The following is a 27,161-nucleotide window of genomic DNA, read 5'->3' on the forward strand; positions in this document are numbered from 1 at the left end:
GCTTCTTACTGCTGTACAGCCAGATACTGACCAACATTTATGATATTTAAAGAAAAGGGGATCACATTAGATCGTATGTTAAGAAAACACACAACCAATAATACCAAGTGTTGATTACAGCACATCTCTGCATTTGTTTGTGTTTGGTTTTTTTGTTTGTTTTTGTTTATGCTGGCCAGCAAAAGAATTTGCCTCAGCTGTAAAGAACACATCAGTGCAAATTGGTTGGAGCAGGTACCCCAGGTCCAAGTCATTTTGAGGAAGACTAGTAGCCTATGTAAAGCTAGGTCCTCTTGTTGCATTACTGCTAGTTAATATGAGAAAAAGAAAAAAAGTACAAACAGAGGACTTCAAATGAGTATCTAAATTACTCTTTAATGCAAAATGGAAGCTCTCTGGTAACAGGTTTCAACAACCATTCAGGAATAATAAAAGGAAAGGGATGGATTGCTTTAATGACTGTGGATATTCAAACGTTCAGCACGTAAAAACAATTAAATTGCAGCAATTGTGTACTTGTATACAGTTGTATACAACTTATTTAGAAAAATAGCTACTACTGTTTATTGAATCACAACCTTGAAGAAAAAAGATTTTTTTATCCTATTTTGTTACCATGCCAATTTTTGTTACTGTACGTGTGCACTCAGAAGCCTCCTAAGTCTGTACAAAAGAAGCAGAAGGAACAGGCTCAATATTCAGCTTTATCACCCTCTCCTTACTAACTTTCAGCTTGGACCTTTTTCTCCATTACAGACTCTTCCCTTGGAATGGCAATTCTGCTGTAATTCCTTCTCCCGTTCCATTTCTTTTGGTATTTAATGTTTCTAATACTATGACTTACCACAGTCACACTGCTCCAAAATCTCTATTTTGCTTCTCTGATGTAAGCAAGTAGCACTGCAACTCCTGTGATTATTGCAGCATTCTTCCAAAGCAATGCCTAATCAGACTTGGTTCGCTCATCTGCTGCTTATTAAAGCAAGCACAAATGAGCTAAATTATTATTTCTATGCTCATTTTCTTCTTGTAGTCACTTGCTGTGTTTCACAAGATGCTGAATTAGGCTGAGCCAGGATAACTATTTAACATGCCAGCAGCCAGCAGCAGCTACTGCAACTGTAACCAAACTCTGATCAGGAAGTTAATAAATACACTATTAACTAGTAGGGAAAAGGCAAAACAAGTCACCTGGAAGTATTTTTGCAAATATTTTATCAGCAAAATTAACTATTAATATTATTCCATACACATTTTGCACAGAAGCTTCTAAGCAAAGCAGCGTTTGAGCTTTAAAGAATAAAAATATTTTAAATATATAAAATATTAAAGTTCTTAAAAGTGCAGAGTGAAGCAACAAAAAAATAATTAAAAGACAGTCCATCTAATATCAGCCAACATAATTTTAGGAAAAAAAATCCATTCCCTATGAAACTGCAGATTTGCCAATACAAGACATGGGGAAGAGTTCCATGAAACAAAATTAACCTAATGCTGTCCAGCTCCAACAAAAGGAGGAATTATTTCCCTATTCTCTCTCCCTACCACATGCAGAGAAGTACAGGCTTCTCTACTTACACTCGTTATGTTTGGCACCTGTCACACCCCTCTGTGAGCCAATCTGTTTAGTAAAACAGCACAACACTACCCTAGGAAAGCAGATTTTGTTTATTTGTTTCACTTTGTTTTTATATTTTTCCAATTAATAAATTCAACCTCAGTTCCCAATTTCCAGAACTTCACAGGAACAACTGAAAGGGAGATTGGGGAAATGAGATGAGGAAGGAACTGACAGGTTGTTACTCTGCCTCATCTGCCAATTAATGCACAGGTTTACACACCAGACTAGTATCATAAACACTGGAATTAAAGAACATTATCCAATGTCAAGACAATCTATATAAACCAAGATAGTTTAAAAAATAAAAAAATTCTTTAAGCAGGGATCAATCTGAGTGCCACAGAGATCAGTTCCTTAGTCTACCATTATCACACCTCAAGAAAAAGAAGCTTCTCCTGGTGAGTTCATTACTATTTTATGAATTACATAAAATTCCATGAAATATGTATAAAGTTTACAAAGTAATACATTTCTAGGTCAAATTAATTCACTAGAATCTACTCAAATGGTTTGATACCACAAAAAAAAAAACAAAACAACAAAAAAATGCTCCGAATTCAAAAGCCTTGTAACAAAGTATGTCTCTTACTGGTTGGGGAACTGCATTCGGAAAACAGTTCACTTGGGAAAGAAGTGACACTAAGAAAGAGAAAAACACAAGTTCCCAAAAAAAAGGTAAACATCGTGTTGAAACATAGAAACAAAAGAATTTCAAGATACAACACAAGTACCAGATTACTCTGATGAGCTCTTGCCCTCTAACCAATGGTTGGGCTTGATGATCTTCAAGGCCTTTTCTAATCTAAATGATTCTATAAACTTTGTAAACATTATTTTGATGACAGGAAAAGGTTCAGAAAAAGAATGAGCCTAAGTTTGGAAATTCTACCTCTCTGCAAGGAATGGATTCACTGGATCAATTTCCCTAGGTTGGTGCTGTATGAACTACAGGAGAGAAACAGAGCCTGATGAATTCTAGAATACTTGTAAGCATGATGGGTTGGTTGCTTCTGACATAAGACTCTTCTCGGGCAGAAGATAAACTAAACTAAAATACTCTGTGCTCTAAGTAACATCACAATTTCATCTAGAAGTAACTAGGGAGAGTTGCATGAAAAATCTGGTGTTAATAAACCTGCCAAACAAGTAAGCTATTCCACTGGGAACACACAATTCCTGTATTACAGTAGACAAGACAAAGGTAACAGATACATTTGTCGTGCAAAAATAGACAGAAAAAAACTTTAGTAACTTGTCAGTGACTTATTTTGCTGATCAGCAAGAGCAGACTGCACGAATTTCTGACAGCTGGCTGTAGTCCATAGATTGAAAAGCTGTGAAAACCGTAGTAAACACTACAATTATGGCTATAAGAAAATATTTTCACTCATTTACAATGCATGTATAGTGGTAATTATAAAGGATAGGCTTGTATTTTAGCATGCGCATTACTTATTCCAAGTTGTGTGAGGGTACACAAATACTGCCTCTCAACCTGTTTTGAATAAATCTGGTCCAAAGGATATTGGGATACCATTCCTGAGTAAAAGTAATATTCATATTATTTTTATTATATAAATATTATGTCTCCTACCATACTTTCCCCATACTACTTCAGAATCTTCTTCTAAGTGCTTAGCAAATGTCTATTCATCTTCTTTTATAATCATTCAAAATGAAAATGTAGAGTCTGTATTTCAACCTTGCTATTTCTCTTGACCCTACCATCTTCGTCCACTCCAAACTCTTCAGGCTGTATACCCTGTATACCTATGATCAGACTTCGAAAGCTGTACAACCACCTTTTCCATAGTCTTCAGAAGCACACTGTGCTGTATTAACTCTTATGTATAAAGGGAGCCATTATAAAAAAAAATTAAAGCCAGTGTCAATACAACACCATCCTGTTTCAACAGTCTTTAAAACTCACTTCTACTTCCAATTAATCAACCACAATTAGACAGCTAGCACACTATGAAAGGTACTTATCACACTGAAGAAATATTCATCTCATCGCTGCTATTTACTGCATTCTCATGGTTTTGTATGTCTAGAGCAAAGTCATCGGGACAGTACTTGCATTCTTTGTTTCAATAACCAAGTCCTATGCTTGTGGATATACCAAAATAGTATCAATCACAACCACTCACTATTAACCATACAACAATAGCACATTCCTCACTCTGCTGACATATGAAACAAAAACTAAACATTGAAAATAAGAGTTCTCTTTACAAACTGCTCAGTCATGTAGAAGAGTGTTTTAGCTCATTTAATGAGAAATTCATCCAAAAAACACATTTCAACTTCCATCATATACTAACAATAATTCACCACTAGTTAATCTCTTAAAAATAAATACAGACTATAAAGAATTTAGTTACAAGAACAGGTCTGACTTTCTTTTAAGATCCTGTATCTACCTCCATACATATGCAACTGTTTATGCTCAGGCAGTTCTCTTGCTTAATGGAACACACCTGCCACTGCAAATGAGAAGAAAAATGACAGCCTCTCGTACTTAAGAAAACATTATTTTGTTACTAGCAACCTGTATGTGCATCAATCATCTTTAAAAGGATGAGAACGGACCGGAGAGCAAAGGCCAATATACATCACTTCTGTTCTCCAGTAAGTTCTGTGATGAATATATTTCATTCCTCTGTGTATGTGCATGCATTAGAACCTATTCAGGATTTTTTACAATTGCGTTTAGCTCTTTTACTTGCAGCAATCTGGGTACTTGACACTGCAATTAGACTTTTGGTACACTCAACTGTGCTATGCAAACAGGTGACCAGCTGATAAATACTGACAACTGCAAGACTGACACTATTCCACTGAATTCAAGTGACATCCAAGTTCCTATCTGGTCCATTAAGAACTACTGAAACATTTCAGGTGACTTATCTAATAACTGTGTCAACTTTGTGATGTTTCGTTTTACCTCAGCACATCTTTCAAGTCTGTAATATAAAAATGCATGGAATAATTCTAATTATATGATTCTGTCTATTTTAGGGCTAGAAAACCGAATTTTTATTTGGAAAAACTACAACGGAAAAAATCGATGCATTCCCCTGCAAAGGAAAATGAGTAACTTCATAAAGCCTTACAAAGCTATAGCTGTGATTGAGAGAAGTGTAAAGTAGGTGCCTAAACATCAAAGTTTCTCATATATTCAATGAAAATAAAATTGTAGAATCATTTAGGTTGGAAAAGACCTTTAGGATCATCAAGTCCAGCCATCCACTTAACACTAGAAATCTACTGCTAAACCATGTCTCTGCGTGCCACATCCACGTATCTCAAATATGTCAAGGGACGGGGTCTTCACCACCTCCCTGGGCAGCCTGTTCCAAAGCCTAACCACCCGTTCCATGAAGAAGTTCTGCCTGATATCCAAATTTAAACCTCCCCGCCACAACTTGAGGCTATTGCCTCACATCCTAGTCACTTGCCACCTGAAAAAAGAGATATCACCCTCCTCTTCTCCAAACTAGACAACTGCAGTTCCTTCAGTCTCTCCTCATAACTCTTAATAATGTAGTTAACTATCTGATTTAGTGGATTTCAGAGAATCCGCTGTTTTAGATGAATAAGAAAAAGCTAGTCTTTCTATATTTTTTTTTATGACTGCATATTGTACACTAGCATACATAAAGGGTCAGATCAGATAGTATACATCTACAGGTATTAAGATTATTTTAATTTTTTTTTTTAAAAAGAAAGCCATTACATTTCCATGCAAGAGGCAAGACTTAGGATACAAATGTAAGCAATTTACCGCTACTTATAGCTTTGTTCTACATTTTAGTCATTCAGCGGGTGTTTTTAGTGCTACATTTTAGATGCTGATTGAAGCTGACCTTGATTTAATGGGCAGGGAGGTGGGGGGGATCAGGCCAAATGACCTCCATGTTCCTTCAAACCTATATCAGTCTATAACATTAATAGCTACTTCCTTAGAAAAGAGATCTGCAACAATTGTGCAGATTTGTTCTTTCAGCTTTTTTGTGATATACAACAATTAACAGTTACTAATACATTTATTTTTCAATTGTTACAAATTAAAAAAAAATAGTAGAAAATACTAAACCTGTTTAGATGCGTTATCACATATTTGAAGACATCGTAGTTCACTGGGTGGAACTTCTTCACAATTTCCTTTAACTCATGGAGCCGTTCTGTCCTATCCAAGATCTCTGTAAAAACAAGCGACATTTTCTCATACATTTAGAAAGAAATTCTGAATAGCGTTGCTGTCTTTTTCCTACTATAAAAAGGTACAGATAAGATACCCACAGAGAAATACCAAGTGAGAAAGTATTTAATAAAATTCCTATTTACATATACTTTAAAAAGAATAATGTTTTCATCATAGAGAGCAAGCCATCTAAACACAAAAAGACTTTTCTGTATTTACATGGATTTATTTATTTGTAACAGCAGACTGTTAGCACTTAACTCATTGGCTTGCAGAATAATAACCAACAATGTGACAGGGTCATGCTTGCAAAATATTGTGACAATATACCTAAAAGATTTATACAGGCCCAAGTTTCACGAAGATTTGGGTTATGGAAGACTTTAACAAACTTAGAAAGACTTAAGCTTACCAGTCAAATAATAAACAATTATGAATAAGCCTGGTGCAGCTATTTTAAGTATACTATTTAAAGGAGAACAGAGCTTTACACAGGCCCAAAGAATATTAATTTGGGTTTAAAAGAAGAAGCAAACAACAGTAAAAGGACTACGGAATAAAATAAATTATGAAAATTTAGAACAGATCAGCGCTACTTCTGACACCAAATTATATACAGTGAGAAGCTGATACTGGTTTAAAACTTGAAATGAACTCGCAGTTGGGTTCAGACAGTTCAGGATCGACAAACTAAATTCCAGAACTTACCAGTTTTATAGTAGAAAAATGGGGAATCAAGACTCTCTTGCAACCAAATTGTTGGCACAGGTGTGAGAACTAGAAGAATCCATACTATCCCACCAAATATTCACATATGAAAGAACACTAGCTCCCTCTCTCAAAATTACATTCCATAAATTGCTATTGTACATTATCACATTTTTGCCATATCCTACTGTGTAGAAAGGTTTGTTTCAAAAGAAAGACTTCAATTCTTATTTAAGCTTCGTATGCTACAGGTAAGTAATACGTAATTATCAAAGCCTGTCCCACTCGTCTCAGAAAATCTCAAACCTAAATGAATAGAAGAAATTATTAGGGTAAAATATAACACTTCTGCTAAAACACTTTTGAAAATACCACTAAAATACTGTAAACAATACATTCTGCAGAATGTACTTCCGTTCCATGACGACTCATATCTGAAAAGGAATACAAGCTCAACTCTAATTTGACGTACCCTAGTACATAGTACCCTAGCCTTAAAGTAACATTAAATGTTTCAATGTACCCCAAATAGAAATGTAATGAGGTATCAATTGCATTGGAAAACAGTAAAACCAATGGAATAGCTTATTGCATATTCTAAGCTAGTGCATGTTTTGACTGAAGTTTAAGTAATCAAGAAAAAAACCTAACCAGAAATATAGTAAATAAGGGATTTGCCTGAAAAGTACAGCAAAAATATTAAAAATAAGTGTTTAGAGTTGTCATACAAAAATATAAAATTTCTAAGGGAATATACTTAAATCAAGTCCAGGCCCAAGCCTTAGGTTTACACTGATATTTTCATATTTTGAACAAAAAGCAGTATGAATATTGGATGTCACAGCTGTATCCTGCAAAAACGAATAGCAGTGCTTTTCTAAAACAGTTTGCTGGCACCCAGAAATGATCCCAAGAGGGATAGATACTCTTTAAGAAAAGGGAACAATTTAGTCATATTTTCACTGAAAGCTTTTGAAGCATTTGTAAACACAGTTAACCATTTCATCTTACATGAAGTTCAAAAAGAATTAAAAAAATCTCAGATTTACCATAATATTCCATATACATGTCAGATTTCTACAGACTACTTTGAATGGAAGCCATGATGAATTCAAGGGGCATTTCCCCCACATACACACCTGCTTAACAACTACATAACTAACTACATTAGATTTCCAAGAGTTTTCATCATATGCAGCACTAATACAGAATTAAAAAAAGAAAAAGGAGATTGCTTCAATTAAATTTCCTAGGTAAACTGGAAATAATAGGCCACAACTTATTCAGAAAAAAACTAATGTAACAAGTCTACTTCATCATATAGTTCCATCACTTTGAAAGCTTTGAAAGAACGTTAACAAGAAATGGGTACACCTAAGCAATTATAAAAAATAAAGAAAAATCAATGCAGCTAGCCCTTTCAACTACAATGAACTAAAAATTGCAATAAGGGCAATCAATGTGAAAAAATAAAATCAAACAAGATTATTACTTACTTGATGTTTCTAACAACTCTTGGTGTAAAGAGTAAGGAATTAATGGATCTGGCAAATCTGCAAAAAAAGCTTTAAGAGCCCCAGCCACAGCATTTACTGTCACTTCCATAGACTCTAGACTGATATCATGATCTGTAAGACAAAATTAAACAGCACTGTAAGTAAAACCTACAGCTATCCTTTATAGCATTTTATGAAAGCAAGAATTTATTGAAAATGCTGGAAATGAAAATGTTGCCAAATATTTGTCAAAAACACACGACAGGGTGAGTCAGTGGGTAAGATACCATCACTTCGACACACGTGAAATCAAATTTAACAAGTCTGACAGTATTAAGAAAGCAGAGCAGAAAAAAAGTTGTCTAATTCTGTGTGGATCTAAATCGCTTCTATTTGACATAAAACTCATTCTTGGGCAAAATAAATTTTCAGAAAATAGTTAAAGATCTATTTCCCCAAATTTTGTTAAAAACTGGCAAAATTTGCTGAGTTCATGTAGCCACATGAACAAGATCACAAAGCCTTTTAAGCAAGGACAATAACACATGCAATAACAACACAGTGATTCTACATTGCTATATAACCTACTGCTAAATTCCCAAATAACAGAAGCCTCGTTTTATAACTAGAGATTTTTTTTAAATAAAATTTATAACATTGTAGAAGTCATGCCAGATAATTTTAAAACTTTTCTAAAGTCCACTCCACCCATAACATCATTTAATATAGTGACATCTAGCATTATATTCAGATTATCTGAAATAGCACAAAATGAGGCATTAAAAAAAATGTAAATTTATTCTCCTTATCATCTAGGAGGAATTTTTTCATCTATTTTATCTATTTCACACAGATTCAATTTCATAACTAATATCCAAGAGGGCTCTTAAAATATGATTTTTTTTTCTTTTTGAAAGATCAACTTTGATCATAAATAAAACGAAAAAGCAGAAAGAAAAAATAATGCTGACCCTTCTCAATACACCCAAATGAACAGCATTATTCACTGATCATATTCCAGTACATTCCAGCATGAGAAAGGTGGTATTACAAATTCATTATCAAGATTTAACTGTTAATCCATATTATTCAGAGGGCTTTCAATAAAATAATTATCAAAAAGTTCTACATTCAGGGGACGTGCGAGAGGGAAGTGAATGCTCTAATGCCTAGGACTGGTGAGCACTTCAGACTGCAGTTAAACTCATTTATACAACTAGAATAGCACCTACAAATTCCACAAGCAGCACTTAAAATCAGTTTTAACATTAATTGGCTACGAGATTTGATCCCATCCTTAGTTTACACACAGCTTCAGTAGTTACAACCTGAACTGTATCAGTACAGCCTACCAGAGCACTAAGCACTCGGTACTACAGAAATCAGTTTGAAAGTGATTTATTTACACTGAAAGTGACTCATTTACACTGACTGCACTATCTTATAAATCCATAGTGAATTCAAGTTGTTTCGGCTTTAAATAATAAAACAGGGCATTACCTTGATCAAACTGCTTCTGAATGTTGTCTTGATCTGTTTTATTACCACTGACACGGTACAGGCCTTCAGTACATAATCCTTAGAAGGAGGGAAAAAACAGTTATAAAACAAGGTTATGTACTACAGAGCAAAACAGAGCCAGTCATAATTATTTATTCAGAAGCCGTAAGTAGGAACATAAATCTAAGTGCCTAAAAAGTTACATGGTAGTACTATATCAGTGTAATTGTTATCAAAATGGAAAATACCAATTGTCTTTTGATTACACTACTCCATTTAGAGCAAGTCAGGAGAGGAGCAAAGTGTTAGGAAGCATAAGTCAGGAGAAGAGAAAAGTGTTAGGAAGCAGAGGTTCTCCAGGCTACTCATTATTACCTTGCCTTACTATGTGTTACAGAGTTGTCATAAATCTAGCAGCCACCCTAGGTAAATAACATTACAATACAGATCCACACCTTTATTATGAACACACAAACACAGAGACACACACTCACAATCGCTCGCTCCACCCCATTGATTATGCATCCTATCACATCGCTATCTGTTTTGCCCACAGCTACTCGCTAAACGAAAGCATCCAGCCTGCTAATCACAGCTACCCATAATCTTTTTCTTTGGCGATTTGGAAACCATTAAGGAAAACAACCAGTTCATAGTCCAGAGTTCTCCATCTTTACAGGTGCAAAATTATCTATATGCTACATCTCCATAGCATTACATGCTTTTATTTAAAAAATTCCAGTTTTAGAGCTCTATGAAGTTTCTTGGCTCTTTACCATCAGCCCAGTAACCGAATGCGTTTTACACTATAAAGTCAATACAGCAACTCCTTGGTCACACCTCAGTCTCAGATCGTGTAAGTTACCAACACACACTAGGAATTCCTGCTCACACGCTCCAAGTACAGAATGCACTTAACTACTTAATACAGCTGGGAACGTTGCATCAATTCATTTGGCAATTATCACTCTTCTAACTCCATTTCTCCCTCTTTATGCCTCCACAACTCACACATCTCTTTTACAGGCTCCATCAAAGCTACTGTAGCAACTTCTGAGTATTTCTTCTTCAATAAACCTTCCATTTAGCTTTCCAAATCCGTAGCCAAGAATCTTTTCTTGTAAGTATTTACCAGAACTGTCCCTTCAAGAAACAGAGCGCTATTCGCTGATTTCCTCAAAAAGCACCAGGAGATACAAATTGGTGGCACAGGGCAAAATGGGGAATTCAACGATTTCCACAGCTGGAGGGGTTTCAAACCTGCCTTCAAAAATGTGCCCCAAATGCTGTGAAACAGAAATACGTTGTGTTTCTCTTGCTGAAGTTGTAAATAAAGGAATAAAAGAAAATAAAAAAATCACTGGTAGATAAGAACAAGCTAGGATCATTTAGTACAGGAGAACTCTGAGTTAGATCCCCCACAGCCCCAGGGTATTCTGTGCTTTATCCAACTACCATTCCATTTCTTTCTGCACAAAGGGAAATGAATCTGCTGCAACAGCATTTTTCTGTGAAGTCTGATTCAGTCACTGTTTAGTAAGAGAGTTTAAACCTTGAATACTTGGACTGGGCTGCTGTGGATACAGAGATGCTCTGTGGTAGTATCTGGTGTTTTGTTTCCCCCCTATTTCACCACACAGTAGACACCTCTTTGCTCAGACCACTACAGCTCTGAGATACTGGAAAAGCTAACACAGTACTTCTGAAAATTTTCAGGAGATGCCTACTAAATTTAGGCATCTTCTTCCAAGAACAGCAGCTAAGTGCTGCAATTCTGAATTACGCTAACTGAATTTGTGTCTTACATTCCTCATACAAAAATAATTTTTCCTGCTCTTATATTCTAGAAAATAACACCTCATGAAACAGTTGGTGAACTGTCAGTATGCTGTTCTTCTAAGGCATGCGCAGAAAAAAGTTTGTTCTATTTGTGTGCATACGTGCACTTAGAAGTCCAATGATGAGCCTTTTAAGCAATACTTCAATTCTCTGGTTTTTGTTGGTTTTGCTGTTGTTTGTTTGTTGTTACTATCCAAGCAGGTCTCTGAAATGTTTGTTACATCAAGATCTTCAAGTATGATGCCGTAGTTCACTCATCTAAACTTGACAGCTCTCCTTCTGAGGTTAATGTGGTCTATGGAGGGACCAAAGCAGACCAAGGCCCGCCCAGCACAATATCCCGTTTCCACACCAGTACACAGGACATACTTGAGGGGAGAGGTAGGAGCAGCAGGAGACGGAAGGAGCAAGTTTTCTGTGGTGTATCCTCCCATCTTCCTACGAATGCTTTTGCATAAGGAGTTGTAACCACCATTTGAGGATTTATCCTCCACTAATACAGCTAAAATCCCTTTAAGTCATTTATTGTGGTCTTTACAACAGCTCACAGCAGAGAGCTGCTTCGTAACTCAGTAACATACAGCATGAAAACATACCGGTTTTATGCTCAGTATCTGAAGATTTCATGATTTTTTTTCTTGTGTTAACAAGTAGTGAGTTCTCTACTCTGTCAGTACCAATCATGTTTTTTTTGTTGTTGTTTTATTTTTTAATTTATAATTTCCCTTCCTCTGAAATTTTCTAAGCCGATCAGTTTAGTCGTTCTTAAACCGAAAGTTACCATTACTGTCCTGTGCTGTATCTTTTCCAAATTCTTTTCTACTCTAAGGCAGATTGATCCAAACTGTAAGCCCTATTAAAGCTGTGTGCATAACATGGAATTACACTACAGGATCGTTTTCCCCATACGCTCTCTTTTCAATTCTTTCAGTTCTTTTTGCTTGTTTGACACCACGTATTGAGAGTAGATGTTTTCAGACAGCTTCTCTGATGATCTTAAAGCCTTCTGCGGAGTGACAACAGCTATACTAATATTTAGCCTGCCTAAGAGTCACACAGTAGCTGCCAACTTGGCATCTGTAGCCAGGTTCTCACTCTCATTGTACTGCCTCCATTTCTGAACGCGTGCCATCTCATCACAGACTGTCTGTTTCTCCCCAGTCTAATTCCTTCCCCTACAGTGACCAACTGAATTTTTCAGGAGTCATTTGCTACTACAGCAGCCAAGATGATCATTCTTAGAGTTACCCCTGTAAATTTTGCAATCTCTGCCACTCCATAATTTTATTCCACAGATTGACCTAGTGTACCTCTTCTCAACCACTATGCCAGCCAGCCTACACAGGACTAAAGGAACCTCCACCTGACTGAGCCAGACCAGTAATTTCGATGTACACCAAGAATGTATGTACCGACAGAGCAAGGAATGCAAATTCTTTTCAAGTAAGAGAAGTGTAACGCTAACTTAAATGATGTAAACACATTTAAAATTCTACATTTAAAACTTTCTTAATCTGTGCACAGAACACTGGCATTTAAAGAATCACGACTTTCAATTCACACACTCCAAAACAGAACCAAAAATCAATGTTTGCCTGCTTTTTGCAATAATGTATAAACTATTGAAATGTTCAATAAAAAGGAATCAGTATAAAGAAAATAAGCAGTACTTTCAGGAAGACTCAAAAATAGGAAGTTCTCATCTGATACTGAATTAACAGTTCTATAACCTTCATTAGCCAACTATTAAACAAGCTCTCAACCATTTTATGAACTACTACTCAATCTCATACTTCACGGCCAGTTCATTTACAAAACAAAAAACAACTTCAATTAAAATGACACGAGGAAAAGCAATTCACTTTTTCTGCGCTTGCCAAAGCAAACAGGCACATTCTTTACTTCATTAAAAATGGACTAGATCTGAAGATACTATAATTTTGTTTGGTCGCTGGGCACGGAGGAAGGTAGGGGAATAAGAGCAGCAGCTAACCAGAAGTACTGACATCGTGGTCTTGTCTGCATTGTTTAGAAATTCTTTACATAATTCCCATGATGTTTCCTTTGAAGAGATACCTTAATTAGCAATACAGCTCAAGTGCACAACATGCGTTTATGAATATTTCAAAACATATTTGTTTACAGCTTTTAATGATTCTCACACACTAATAAATTAACACGTGTGCTCCTCCCTCCATCCGTCTGGTAGTCACTCTTCCTTCAGAAGAAACAACTGATGCCTGTTTTCCCCTCCTCTTGCGTTTCGACAGAATTTCCTCCCTGCTGATTAATTCCAAAGTTGCAATGCCCGAGTTGAAGTCATCACAAAATTACTCTGGTTGGAAGGGACCTCAGGAGATCATCTACTCCAACCTCCTGCTCAAACAAGGGTCAACACTGAATTCAGATTAAGTTGTGTAGGTCTTTGTCTAATCTGATCCTGAATACCTCCAAGGACAGAGAGCCCACAAACACTTGGAGTAACCTGAACCAGTGTTTAATTAAGCCTCAGAATAAGATTTTTCTCCCATCTAGTAGGAACCTCCAATTTTAATGACTGTTGTTTCTAGTTCTCCTGCCATGCACGTCAGTGCTTTAGCCTGGCTCCATCACCTCAGCTATCTCCTCAGAGGCATGAGAGAGCTACTTTCCTTAGCCTCTCTCTCTCCAAACTGCGCCAATCCAGTTCCCATTACCTTTCCTCACAGGTCATGACCTCCAGACCCTGACCCTCTTTCTGCTAGTCTCACTCAAGTTTGTCTACACCTTTCTTGTAGTATTTCAGGTGAATTTCAGATGAAGTCTAACAAGTCCTGAGAAAAGAAGAACAATTACTTTAAGTTACTGCCTACCCTTCTGTTGGGTCAGTCCAATACATCCTCAGCCACCTTGGTTAGCACAGGATGCCCTACTGACTCGTGCTTGGTCTATCTATCACCAGCACCCCCCAGATCCTGTCCAGCTGCACTTACCAGTTGCATAAAGTCAAGCACTAAATTTCTTAAATGGCAAACCGTGCTAGTATTCATAATATTAATTTGATGCCTCCTGACTTGGTAAACAGACTGAAATGTCATTTGTATCATGCTTTTCACCTATTATTTAAAATGTATGCCAATAAAAAATCCAAAATGCAAATTAAAGCAATACTTAAATATTTACAAAGCTTGTATATTAATATGACTAGTTAGCATGAATAGGTTTAGCCAAAATTATTAGAAGTCTGGGAAAGCTAAAAATAATCAACAACTGTACGTGTTTGGTAACAGATAAACAGAACTCGAAAATAAATTGGCAGCATATAAGACAGCATAAAAACGTCACTACGTAACTATATCAAAATACTCTATGAACTTGCAATAAACACTAACTTTTCACACTTAAATTTTAGAAAAGAATTACCATTCAATAGGTATTTTTACCTTGTTTTACAATTATAAAATTCAATCATACCAACAACATTGAGCCAGAAAACATTACTTTTGTTTAAAATAAGGATTTAATTAGCCTTCAGAAACTTGTGTTCCTCTCTCTCAAACCAAATTGACTACTTTTGAGCCTGGGAAGCTATGCAAAATTCATGTAATACTAGAGAACTCTGAAAAAATATACTTCTTACACTTCACATGGCAATTCTTAAAGAGAAATGCACAATCACAGAATTCATGCTATTAATATTGTTAACAAACAGTTGAGCTTCAAAAATAATCTGAACTCTGCTGCCTATGCAAAGAAAAAACAAGATGTATTAAAAATAAGTAATGGTCTACATAGTTTTAGAGTAGCAGCTCTAGTTTTGAACCCAGCTATGCTTCTGTGAGCATTTCCATAAATCTGGTTTGCAGGACACCACTCCTTATTTTAAGTGATGTAACAAAATGACCTTCTATTCATTCCATCAGGAGAAAGCAACAAACGCACCACAAGAACTGTATCCTCAAACCTCCTTTTAGAAGCCTGCAGCTGAAAATAACTACTCATGTCAAAAAGTCAATTTCAGTAGCTGCCCTCAAAAGGAAGTTACATAGCGATTTAAGGTGACAGAGGTAAAAGCATACAAACATCAACAGGTTATGCACTACACAATACCACCAGTGATTATAAAAGTACTTAGATAGTCTGTAAAAGGTTACAGGTAAGACTGTAATATCTTTACCAGAAAAGTAAGTTTTCCCAAACACGTATCTTTATACCAAGATGTTTAGTGGAAGGGTTGTTAATTCACCATTATCAAGTTACTTACCTGAGAGTTAAATTTTTTTTCGATCATCTCATTCAATGAATCAACAAGAGCAAGCACTGACAACCAACCAAAGATTACTCATCCTGCTACAATTATAATGAATTCAAAAATGAAAGGCTTGGGTAGAGGAAACATTTGCCTATAATCATGAACAACATATGAATACCCACATAGAGTTTGTTTATAGTATTTAGGCAAGTTTTCCTCATTCCTTACCCAGAAACGTCAGTATTATTAAATTTAAGATAATCTTACATGATATCGTATATTTTTTTAATCAATAGGTTCCAACAAAGCAAAATATTATGGGCTATTCCTGCTTTGTGGTATTAGCATCAACAACAGTACACACTGCTGCCAAACTGCGGGTTCTGATACACACTTACTACTTACTAGGTTTAGATCTGCTCAAGCATTAAACACTTCACTCCCTCAGTTTCTACTTTTAGTGCTGCTATCAAGAAAAGTTTCCAAAGAAATTTGAGCCATTGATCATCTTTGAAAAGCAGAAATTATTTGACTCCACAGAGCAAAATCAGTCCAGAGTAAAAATTCTTGCTGGAAAATATCTACCCAAACAGGAACACACAGGAAGTACCTTCGTGCGTACGTATCTACACATATACCTGAAGATCCCTTATCTTCAGCAGATCTAGCTTTACCCTGACAGGATTCCTATGGCACCTTCCGACAAAAAACTCATTGAGTTAGAAAAGACTAGAATTTTCACCTCCTGGATTCACTTCAATTTGTCCAAATTATTCCTCTTCCACTGATAAATACTCATGTCTTTAAATGTGAGGGTATTCCAAAGCACCACGACAAAACAGAAAAATCCATTGGCATTTTCTACATGCTGTCAATTCTTTATGGTTTAAGTTGAGTAAGAATCTTCAAGAACAGTTTCTGATCTTATCTGAGCATCCGGAGCGAAACAGAGAAAACTGCGTTCTACACTGGGTACTTTTTAGCCTCAGTCACAATTCAGTAAAGTGGGCATAAAGCACCATCTTCTATAATTTCATGAGGCAGGGAGAGGAAACATGAAAGTTTGAGATTAGCCCTTCAATTTAAGGTTAACTGTATCTTCATAAAAAGCTGTAATTCAGCCACAATGCAAATTACATGTGATAATATAAAGGCAAGGAGCTGAACTCCATGAACTTCTATGATTCTATGTACCTTAAAGGGAAGCTAAACAAGTACGTCCTCTGTAAAACAAATATACTGATTAGCTTCACTGAAGCAGAGATGGAGGAGACTACAGATCTTGATTAAAAAGAAAGATGATGATAGTAAACATGGGTATGTCTGATGAGTCAGTCAGCACTAACATTAGGCTGACTCGCTAAGAGACAGCTGAAGTATTGGAGGACTCCCCAGGGGCAAGCAGCTGATATGATAGTTTTATGGAACGGAGCTGGTACCGTTCTGGACTCCAGGCTGAAGCTAATAGATCTTGACTTGCCTTCTGCAGACTGATCATCTCCGAAACTATATTGATGGGATTTTCTACCAGATAGTCCCAAAGTCAATGATGGGAGTCTATTTCAGCAGAGGACTTGAAGGCAATGCAAGTGAAATTTTAATTTCCCTTGTAGCATGCTTCTCTCAAAGAAGGCAAAAATAGGTTCTATCACTAGAGAAGGCTGCACGAAAACTAGAATGCATGGTTTGAATCTCATCAGATATCTAGAGAATATTAACCTAACATAAAAATAACACACCACCAATAAAATTCCCACACCCAAGTACGGGAGCTGAAAAGAACAACCAAAACTCCTTATACAGAATCTGGAGTAGGACAAGAAAAACTAATTCAGATCAAAAGTAGAGGCTTTGTTCCATCTTTCCCAAATGATTAACGGAAACAGCAGGACAACAGTCTTCACAGTCACACACAAAGCACACAGATGGCTCAAGGTTTGTGCCTCTTACACATATGGCCAGAATTAAAATCCTCCAGCTTTCAGTACCTGCACAGCAGCAGACCAGGAGAACCAGCATACAAGCAATACCTCCCCAGCCACCACTTCTGAAGAGACCCATACATTCTGAACCCACCAGCAGCTTAACTGAACACCTTATCCTTCAAAGACAGGTCATTAGAGGAGACAAAAAGTGTTAGATCTACTGGATGCTTCAGTTATCTGATGATTATGAGGAAAAAAGATTACTATTCATGTTTCCTCTCCATTACATTTCTCTCTCTCTCCCTCCACAAACTGGTAAAAATAATCCATTCAGAGAAATACTAGATTTTCTCTTAAAGGTCTCCCACAAAGTCAACAGATAAAAGACAACAATACTTTCAAGAAAAAGGAACTCTCTTTAGATCCAAATCTATAATTTTGGGGTTTGAAAGTATACTTACAAAGTTACACACGCTCAAATTTAGGATATTACTTCTAGATTCTACAGACTTTTTTTTACAAGTCATTTTTTTCTACCATGACACTACTGGTGAAACGTCTGTTCTAAATAGCTGTATATAGTAGGTGTATATAGCCATTCTTAAAGAACATAAATTCAGACCATGAATCGCCCTTTTTTATTTTTGCTGCATACAACAGCAAGCAAATTATATATTAGATGATGTATACCACTCTATTACTCCTTGCTCTTCTTTCTCCTTCCCCATTTTTTTCCAGGTGAGGAGGGGAAAGTAAGAGGGATGAAAATACCGCTCTTACCTGCAGGCAAAGAATCAATAGGAGGTAAAGGTTAAAGACAGATATACTTACATCTTTGACTCCCAAAAGATCACTGCCTGAGGTTTCACGTATTTTTTTTATTATTATTATTGTAATAATGCACTACAGCAGTTGTCAGAAACAGCCATTAGGCTTACTGCCTGTAGTAGACCTTTTGGAAATGCTTACTATTCTCATACCTGGCAATAAAATTGAATTTCAGAAAGGAAAATCTTCAGTTTTATTCTTGCTAAAAGTTACTGTCATCTTACAGCTAAAATTGTATCACAGAACGAAGAAAACATTGACAACAGGTGCTGTTTCACTCTGCTCTCAACAATATCCAACAGCAGGCATCCAAAGGATGTTCCTGCTTGTTTCACCACCAATTATTGTTTCATCACCTTATGCCTTCACTTGCCTCAAATGTAGCCATTTAGCATTTATGCAACTTCAGAGCAAGCAAGAGCTTCTCACAAAGTGAAAATTAGTGCTCTTCACTTTCAAAAACAGAACAGAAAAAAACAAAACCTAACAAGAGATAACACCCAAACCTCAAAACAACTTCCCTCTCCAAAATGTAATCTTATGTAGGACCAGCTAACATCATTTTATTTGCCTCAAGGCCACCTCATGGCTGAAAGCAAGAGGGCTCAAACACATGACCAGGAAGGCACTCAAAAAGATGAAAAAAAGATGAAAAAAAGAAAGATGAAACTTCACCTTAGTGCAAAGACACATTAATATTGTACAATAAGCTGGAAGTTTGGAAATTAAATAAATTGCTTAGTATTGTTAATGCAGAAATACAAAGTATTTAGAAAGTAAAGCTTTCTTCGTAACAAGATAAAATGCAAGTCCAGGTTAACCCGCAAAATAAATAAATAAAAGTGAGTTGATTCATTAAACCATATCAAGTATCTGTTTTCTGCAACTGGTAATAGCAGATTTCAGAGCTTTTCGGTATGTTACATAACATACAGTGGCAAAAGTGAGAGATGCAGGATGGAACGCTGCTGCTGGGTTAAAAGTCATTGGGCATTACAAACTGAAGTCTTTTTTTTAAATTACAAGAAACATTAAACTTCAAATGTTTGTCAATAACGAGTGAAATACTTGTGCAAATAAATAAAAAAGACAAAACACGTACTAAGCATATAATTTAGAGAACATATTCTATTTTTAAAATGTACTTTACCCACAATGAAGTTATTTATTTCTGGGATAGGATTCTAAGAGTGCTTTAAAACAGACAATGACAGGCATTGCTTGGTATGCAAGTGGGAAGTCTTTCCTCCAATAATTTTCCTGTCTTACCTGTGTCTTCAATGAATTGCACACATTTTTCAACAAACAGAGGTATGGGTTTCTCCAGTGTAACCAGGTCCTGCAGGGGCATCCCAAAGTAATTACTTTCCCAGTTTCTACGGATTGGAGGATTGAATGCCTTAGCTTTCTTTTTCTGCTACAACAAAACAGAATTATTTAAGTAATAAGTAATATTCACGTAACATTGTAACTCATATTGCAACCACTTAGTAAAAACAAACAGATCACGTATCTATCAGAAAATCAAATTCCTCCATAGCACCTGAGCACAAATGTACTTTTAAAATAGCATACACTAGATAAACAGCACCTAATTTCTAAAAGATTTGGTCATTTTTGCATCATAAATATTAACTTCCAGCACCCTTCACAGAGGAATCCACATGAAGTACAATTTAACCATAATTCTATCAAAAATTGTAGAATAACAGTATGATGTTTCCTATCACGAGAGACTGTCTTCTGCATGCCTGTCAAGGAGACTAAGCAATCTTTATATTGCAACTATTCTAGAAGCATGATGCAGAATGTATAGCAATAAATCACAGAGGAAGAGTTGCAGGCACTAATATTAAATATGACTGCTTTGTTGCGGGCACAGGATTTTAGTGAAAAGGATGTCTGCACTCAGCCAAATCTTGCAAGGCAATTTTCATATCAAGTTTTCTTGCTTGTTTTCTCCACAACTACCTCCAACATTCCCCAAGAGACACTTTACACTGTTGAACTAATAAAACCACTTCGGATAATTACAGTTATATTGTAGCAGATACCACATTTCATCTCTGAATGTTGATGAAAATATTCAGAGATGGCCATGTAAATTGACCAGTCAATTGGCTGTAGAGTGGCAACTAAATGTGGTAACTGAATGAACATCATCATCATCAAACCTAGCATTCTACTAAGTTTATGCACTGTAAAAAACAGTAAACAGCCATTGTGTTTTCATATAAAAGCTCTGACTTATACTATATGCTGAGTGAAGAATAACAAAACGCACAAAATAGCGTTAATAACAAAGTTGGCAGTATTTTGTAATTTATAAGAAGACATCTCACTATTAAGACAAAACACACCACTGTTCAGTTTCTAGATTTTACACTTAGAAAAGTCTTGAATTTCAACCTCTTTGTGCAAAAGAATGGGTTAACCTCTAGATTTTTCCATTTTTATTTTATTTTCTTTACCATCAAATTTGTTTATTCAGGCCTTACAGACTACCTGTAACTTCAGGTTAGAAAGACACATACTCAGTGTTGACTTGCTCACTGAGAAGTAATGGCTTTAAGTACAGCTCTATGGGCGAAGATGGAAACTCCAGCTTCAGTATTTCTCCATCACCCTGCAGCACTGTGGAACCTCTCCAACAACTGGTAACAAGACCTGTTAATCACAGCCTTTCAATAGCCTAATTAAGGAGCCAGGCTTTTCATGTGGAACGTTTCTAGGACAGTTTCTGCTCCTTGAAATTGGTAGCAGAGTACCTGTGACTGAACACGGTAACAAAAGACTAACAAAAGCTTAGGATTATCTTTCAAATTTGGGCTTCCTACAAAAAGGTGCAGCACTTATAATTTAGAAGAAGGGAACATTTATCAGCAAATTCTTCAAAGTATTAGAAAAAAACTGCTCTCCAGCAATTTGTTGCTCCCCAGTTTTACGTTAGTTGATTTTTTTATTTTTTATTTTTAAAGGTTAGATAAAACTTTAGGATAAACTTCCTTAGTTAAAGCAGACATCTGAAAGCACTTTTTCCAACTGTCAGCTCTTTGCCTAACTTCTATTCATCTTGGATAAAATACCGTTGGTTCATCCAGCATATATGCCTTCAGATCAGAAACAGCCTTTTCTTCTTTCCTTCTCACTGCCACAGGCCCCTGCTTTTAAGTCTCCAGCACTCAACCCAGTTCATTGGCCGTTTTCTCCTTAGTGGTAAAATATTATTTAGTTAGGGAACAAGTATACGCACTTCTGATGAGAAGACGCTGAAAGGGCCAAGCTGAAGCTAAAGAACGTGTAAAAATCAGCAAACACCTCTGTCAAATGTTGAATGTAAGATAATTTTAGAGATGCTTGCATTAACACAATAAAGAAGGCAAATAAAAGCTGAAATTACTGCTCTTTCAAGGTGCTCAGTGCACATCCCCACCATCTTAGAATAAATGGAGTATCACCAATCCTCAGACTATATATTTCAGACCCAACAGGTTTAAAAAGGCAGACTGTCTTTGATAAAGACATAATACTAGCATAACATTAACAAATTTGGTTAGAGTGGAATACTGTTTGGTTAATGAAGTAATAAACTAGGATGTTATAGAATTTCTCTGATAACAAACGTACTGAATATTATCTGCGTAGAATACCTGGATATAGTATGAAGTATCAAATATGTCTCAAGCTGGAATAAAGAGTGCTTTTGCTAATAAATGCCCTATGTTTAGAAGAATGGGTTTAAGAGACTAAGAGTTGAACCATGGTTTTATACACACTCGAGAAAGCATAAAGGTTTCTTAGAGAAACTACCTGAAACAATCAGTTTCATCTCCAATCTGGAAAGTGAGAATATGCCTAAAGAATTTACATAAAATTAGGACAAAGAATAAAAGAACAGGGGACAAATAAAAAAAAAATCCATTACCTGAAGCGCTTTTCAACTGACCTAAACATAGACAGTAGGAGAAACAATTGTTAGGGGGCTATTCCATAAACATGAAATCAGGATTTCATACGGCACACACAAAGCTACAATGATAATTTTATCAGCTATTTCCCATTATGTATCAATTTCCTCTCTTTCCTGTCACATGTATTAAAATCTCTTCTGATTCCCTTGTCTTTTGGTAGGTGTGAGTGGGTAAAATCTTCCCCCAAAAGTTGCATCGTTTCTAACATTTTTAGATTTTGCTGGCGAGATGATGATTTTGTCAGTTATTTTTAGTTCCATAGACATTTCAGCCAAATACACCTACTCACCACGATACAGCAGTCACCTAATACTGAAAACAGTGAGCACTACTCTAGGTACAAAGACTGTTTTGCAAGCTTCTCCTAAATCATAATAAAAAAGAACTAACAGCTACCAAGCCGGAAGAGACAAGAAGCAGCACAAAAGCTTGTTAGCTATTCCTAGCAAAAAGCTCAGACCACTGTTTCCATGTGCCACCATTTCATGTCGGTAATTAAAACACCATGAAGCTGAAATCCTAAGTTTTCATATAAATTTGTTAATTTTTTTTAAATAATTTATTATTGTGCCAATACTGAGTTTTTCACTGTCTCCACCATGGGTTCTACCACTTGCATTGTGCCAAAGGCCTCCCACGACTACTCTTCACTCCCTAACAGAGGTTAATGCCAAACCTCAAGCTGATCCTTACGTTTTGGCAATAAAGCATTCCAACTCTAAGAACCCCAAGCTTTCCTCAGGTTGCTGATACCAAAAGCATTTACCTGCAGTATTGCTTTAACTACTAGTTTAATCACAGGAACAAGTGTGTTCCAAAAGACCAGCTGAAGTCCTCCTAACAAGCTAAACGTGAAAACATTTATTCTAGCACCACGCAGTATCCAATTCTTAATTTCTAAGTTAGAACTATTTTTATAAAAAGCATAACAACATGAAAATATAGATCCAAAATATACTCAAGATTAACCCTCTTGACTGTAGGTACCAGGGAACCAGCTAAGTGGTGCCCATTCTCTACAGAAGCTAGTCGGAGATGTCAGCCAGCTGCGAGTACACTGCACTGAAATACTGCTTTTCAAAATTAACTTAGAAAACAAACTGCCCAAACCTATCAATCAAACCCCTTTCACTGAAGGGCTGCTTATTCTAGCAAGTCCTCTCTGCTCAAGAGGGACTCTTCTTTTTTCCCCTCTCACTTCCTTCCCACCAGAACCCCCTTCGTCATTTGTTTATCCAAGGGGAAATTCAGCCGCTTCTCTTCTACCTCCCACACTTCGCTGCTACTTTTAATACAAAGGAAATTTTCTGTCTGCTTCATTTGCAGTCAGCCCTAGGGTCATGGAGGGCAGAGTCAATATTTTCAGAACTATTAAAATAGTTCATAAAACCAGGCACCATGAGCAGCATTCATTTTATAGGCTTAATAAAGTATTTGTAATCTCTAATTCATGGCTAGCTCCTCGGAAGCTATACAACACATGAATAATGCAGATGATGGTCCCTAGCATGCCCTCTCTTTCTTCCCCTTGTGCCGTTTTTGGAGTTCCAGTCTGTTATACCAAGTTTTAACTGCAGAGGCTCAAGAAGGCACGTGGCTCCAAACATGCATTTTCAGAGCGTTCAATTTGAATAGACGAAAATCGAAAGCACAGACTTCAATTCTTCTTGTAATCTCCGTGGGAAAGAATAAAAATTTCTCTACACATTGCAGTCTGTAGTAGACAGTAGTTTGCTAAATCAACCACTGAATTTACACAAAAACAGTTGAACAAAAATTTAAGTCAATCTCCTCTTGGTCACAAGTTTACCAGTCTTACCAAAACAGAGGTGAACAGACAGACAGTTCCTGACACTTTCAGTAATGGTTTTAACAAAATTTCGTATAGTTTTGACATTATAACAAGAGCTAAGAAGTTAAACATGGAAACCAGATGTCATTATATCATTAGAGTAAGGTAAGTGAGAATTCACCTCGGTGCTATTGCATTTTTCTTGCTGAAGTATTAATACAAGTTTTCAGATAAATTTGAAGTAAAATGCATCTTAATCACCTCAGTGTGGGGTGAAATGGAAAGAAAGTAATTCGCACTCATCTTTGTTCAATCTTGCTTGCGAACAAGTTTACAGGGCAGAAATTCTTAAGTGCTATTTTTCAGATTTAGTTTAGCAGTACAGTTGGAAACTCCAGATACACAAAAATTTAAGAATAAAAATCAAAAGAAAGAAAAATATGACCTGTCCTTGAATAATAAAGCTATTGACTATTATTCAGAGAAAACAAATAGTAAAACCTTATCAGATTTAATACCATTTAACAATGGTATGTCAAAGAATCATCATAATTTACAAATGTAGAAGCAGAAAAGTATAAATAATATAAAAATATATAGTAGAAAATATAAATTATAAAGTAAAATAATAAGTAAATAAAATATTATTAACTGAAAAATCAATATCTGCAAACAATTTTTTACCATGTAATAAGGCAAGAAGCCTGCAGAATTTATTTCAAGATGAGGATTTGCCCTTCCATTTGCAAAAAATTTACTCAAAATATTTGTTGTTCTTGGTAAGTTGGGGAGGAAAACAAAACAAATATACTTTATGAGAGGGGAAAAAAGAGCACAGCCTAAATTAGGCACCAGACGTATCTTAAAGGGGTCACAAGGATAAGAGCTATAAATGAGATGAGTAAATTTTTAACACTCCTGAACTCCACAATAAAGATAATTAATAAGAGTATTAATTGCAGCTACAGTGAATGGCTACAGATTTCCATACCGGACAGGCTTCCTGCTGTACAGAGAAGTACTAAATTAAGACTAGGGTCAAACTAATTATTTTCAATGGTTTAATTGACAAATAAATAATAATTGATTGATGATATTGATAAAACATCAAATATTGATAAAGCAAAAAATATATTGTTTCTTCCAAACTTGTTTACACATGAGAAGAACGTGGTTGAGACCCACGAAACCCAATGCGCACTGATGTTTAGACCTTATATATTTATGATATTGATGCATCAACTGCCCAACAATTGCAGTTTGGGATTCTTGCACACATGAAGAGGTTCCTTCTGCAATGGAAGAAGGCTTATTCCAGCAAGATCCTTACCCTCTAGGAATGGCCACTTCCCTTTCATGTCTTGAAATTTTCTCTCTTGCACCATACCTTCATACTCATCAAGTTAAATGACCACAACTAATTTACTGTAGAAGGCTGCTGCTGCTCATGAGATTGGTGTTGACCAACACATACCACTCTATACAACACCTCGGTATTACAGCATTAAAGATTCTAACCCAGAAAAGTATCTACTTGAAGTTCCTATTTGTACTTTTTGAAAAAGAGAGGGACAAACGAGCACAGGTACACATCTCAGATGGAGAGGTCTAACTAGGTAAGGTGGAAACAGCTGAAGCAAAGTTGCATTGAACATTCTACTCTGTGCTTAGTTTGTCCCAGGTTTCTGAATATTGGTAAGGGAAAAATAATTAAACTTAGAAAAAGCACGTAGACGTAAGGGAAAATTAACTCCTATCTTAATGAATAGTGGCACACAACAGGCACTTGAAAGCTTTGGAGCAGCCCTGGCTATACATGCAGACTGGGGGATGAGAGGCTGGAGAGCAGCCCCATAGAAAGAGATCGGGGGGTTCTGGCTGACAACAAGCTGAATGCGAGTCAACAGAGTGCCCTGGCAGCCAAAAGGGCCAAACCCTGTAACCGCCTGATGTACCCTGGGGTGCAGCAGGCACAGCGCTGCTAGCTGGTGGAGGGACAGACGGGACGGTCCTGCTCTGCTCTGGTGTGGCCTCTCCTCCAGTACTGTGTGCAGTCTGGGGCACCGCATTATAGAAAGCACAAAACATTATTACAGAGTGTCCAAAGGAGGGCTACAAAGATGGTGAAGGAGGAAACATGCGGAGCGGCTGAGGTCCCTTGGTTTGTTCAGCCCAGAGCAGAGCAGGCCGAGGGGAGGCCTCATGGCAGCCTGCAGCTCCCTCACGAGGGGAGCGGAGGGGCAGGCGCTGAGCTCTGCTCTCTGGGGACAGCCACAGGACCCGAGGGAACGGCATGGAGCTGGGACAGGGGAGGGTCAGGCTGGGTGTTAGGGAAAGGTTCTGCACCCAGAGGGTGGTCGGGCACTGCGACAGGCTCCCCAGGGCAGTGGCCAGAGCACCACGGCTGACAGAGTTCAGGACGCGTTTGGACAAGGCTCAGACACGTGGTCTGATTTTTGGGCAGTCCTGTGTGGAACCAGGAGTTGGACTCCAGGATCCTTGTGGGTCCCTTGCAACTCAGGATGTTCTATCAATCTACGATTCCAGTTAGCAGACCGGTCATACAAGGGCTGGTAAAAAGGCACAGTTGTTTTTCCTATTGTTTATCAAAACTCATTTCCTCCTTCCTACCCATCCAGTTGTCATCTTTGACAATGAGGACCTCAGACTTCACAGGTTGAGTTTTTGTAAACAAATTCATTTTGTTTATACGATGCTTGTGTTTTAGAATCACTGTATTGATGGCAAGAATAGCCACACACATATCTTGTGTTACCATTACATACAGTCAAATAGTTTAGAAAAAGTAACAATAAGGGCTTAGGAAACATTCAGGAAGTAGTACGGATTTTTTATTCATGCCTTTCACGTTCATGGGGTCGAAATTCTCAAAAAATTCAGCACATAATCTGTAAACAGTGGTACCCTAATATCCCTCACGTGGGCTACATAATGTTCAAAAAGGAAAATATCATCTGACTAATTCTTCAGGTATTGTAGCTAAAGACTGCTAGCTGTTCATCTAATACAACACATGAAAAGA

At 36.7% G+C, this 27,161-nt stretch overlaps 1 protein-coding gene across 4 annotated transcripts in view; it reads right to left on the reverse strand.

The window, feature by feature from the left end:
* The window catches only part of ARHGAP5 (Rho GTPase activating protein 5), a 48,136-nt gene that overhangs the window by 3,970 nt on the left and 17,005 nt on the right, over nt 1–27,161 (reverse strand). For 3 of the 4 annotated variants that reach the window (XM_083840107.1, XM_083840105.1, XM_083840106.1), the window contains 4 exons: nt 19,625–19,772; nt 9,533–9,610; nt 8,033–8,164; nt 5,721–5,826 (listed from right to left, as the gene is read on the reverse strand). In XM_083840107.1, the coding sequence (XP_083696233.1) occupies nt 5,721–5,826; nt 8,033–8,164; nt 9,533–9,610; nt 19,625–19,772 (464 nt within the window). The remainder of the gene's footprint in view (nt 1–5,720; nt 5,827–8,032; nt 8,165–9,532; nt 9,611–19,624; nt 19,773–27,161) is intronic. The other variant, XM_083840108.1, reaches the window with a different exon arrangement.

Source organism: Anser anser (assembly GCF_964211835.1).
Source record: "Anser anser genome assembly, chromosome: 5".
NCBI lineage: Eukaryota > Metazoa > Chordata > Aves > Anseriformes > Anatidae > Anser > Anser anser.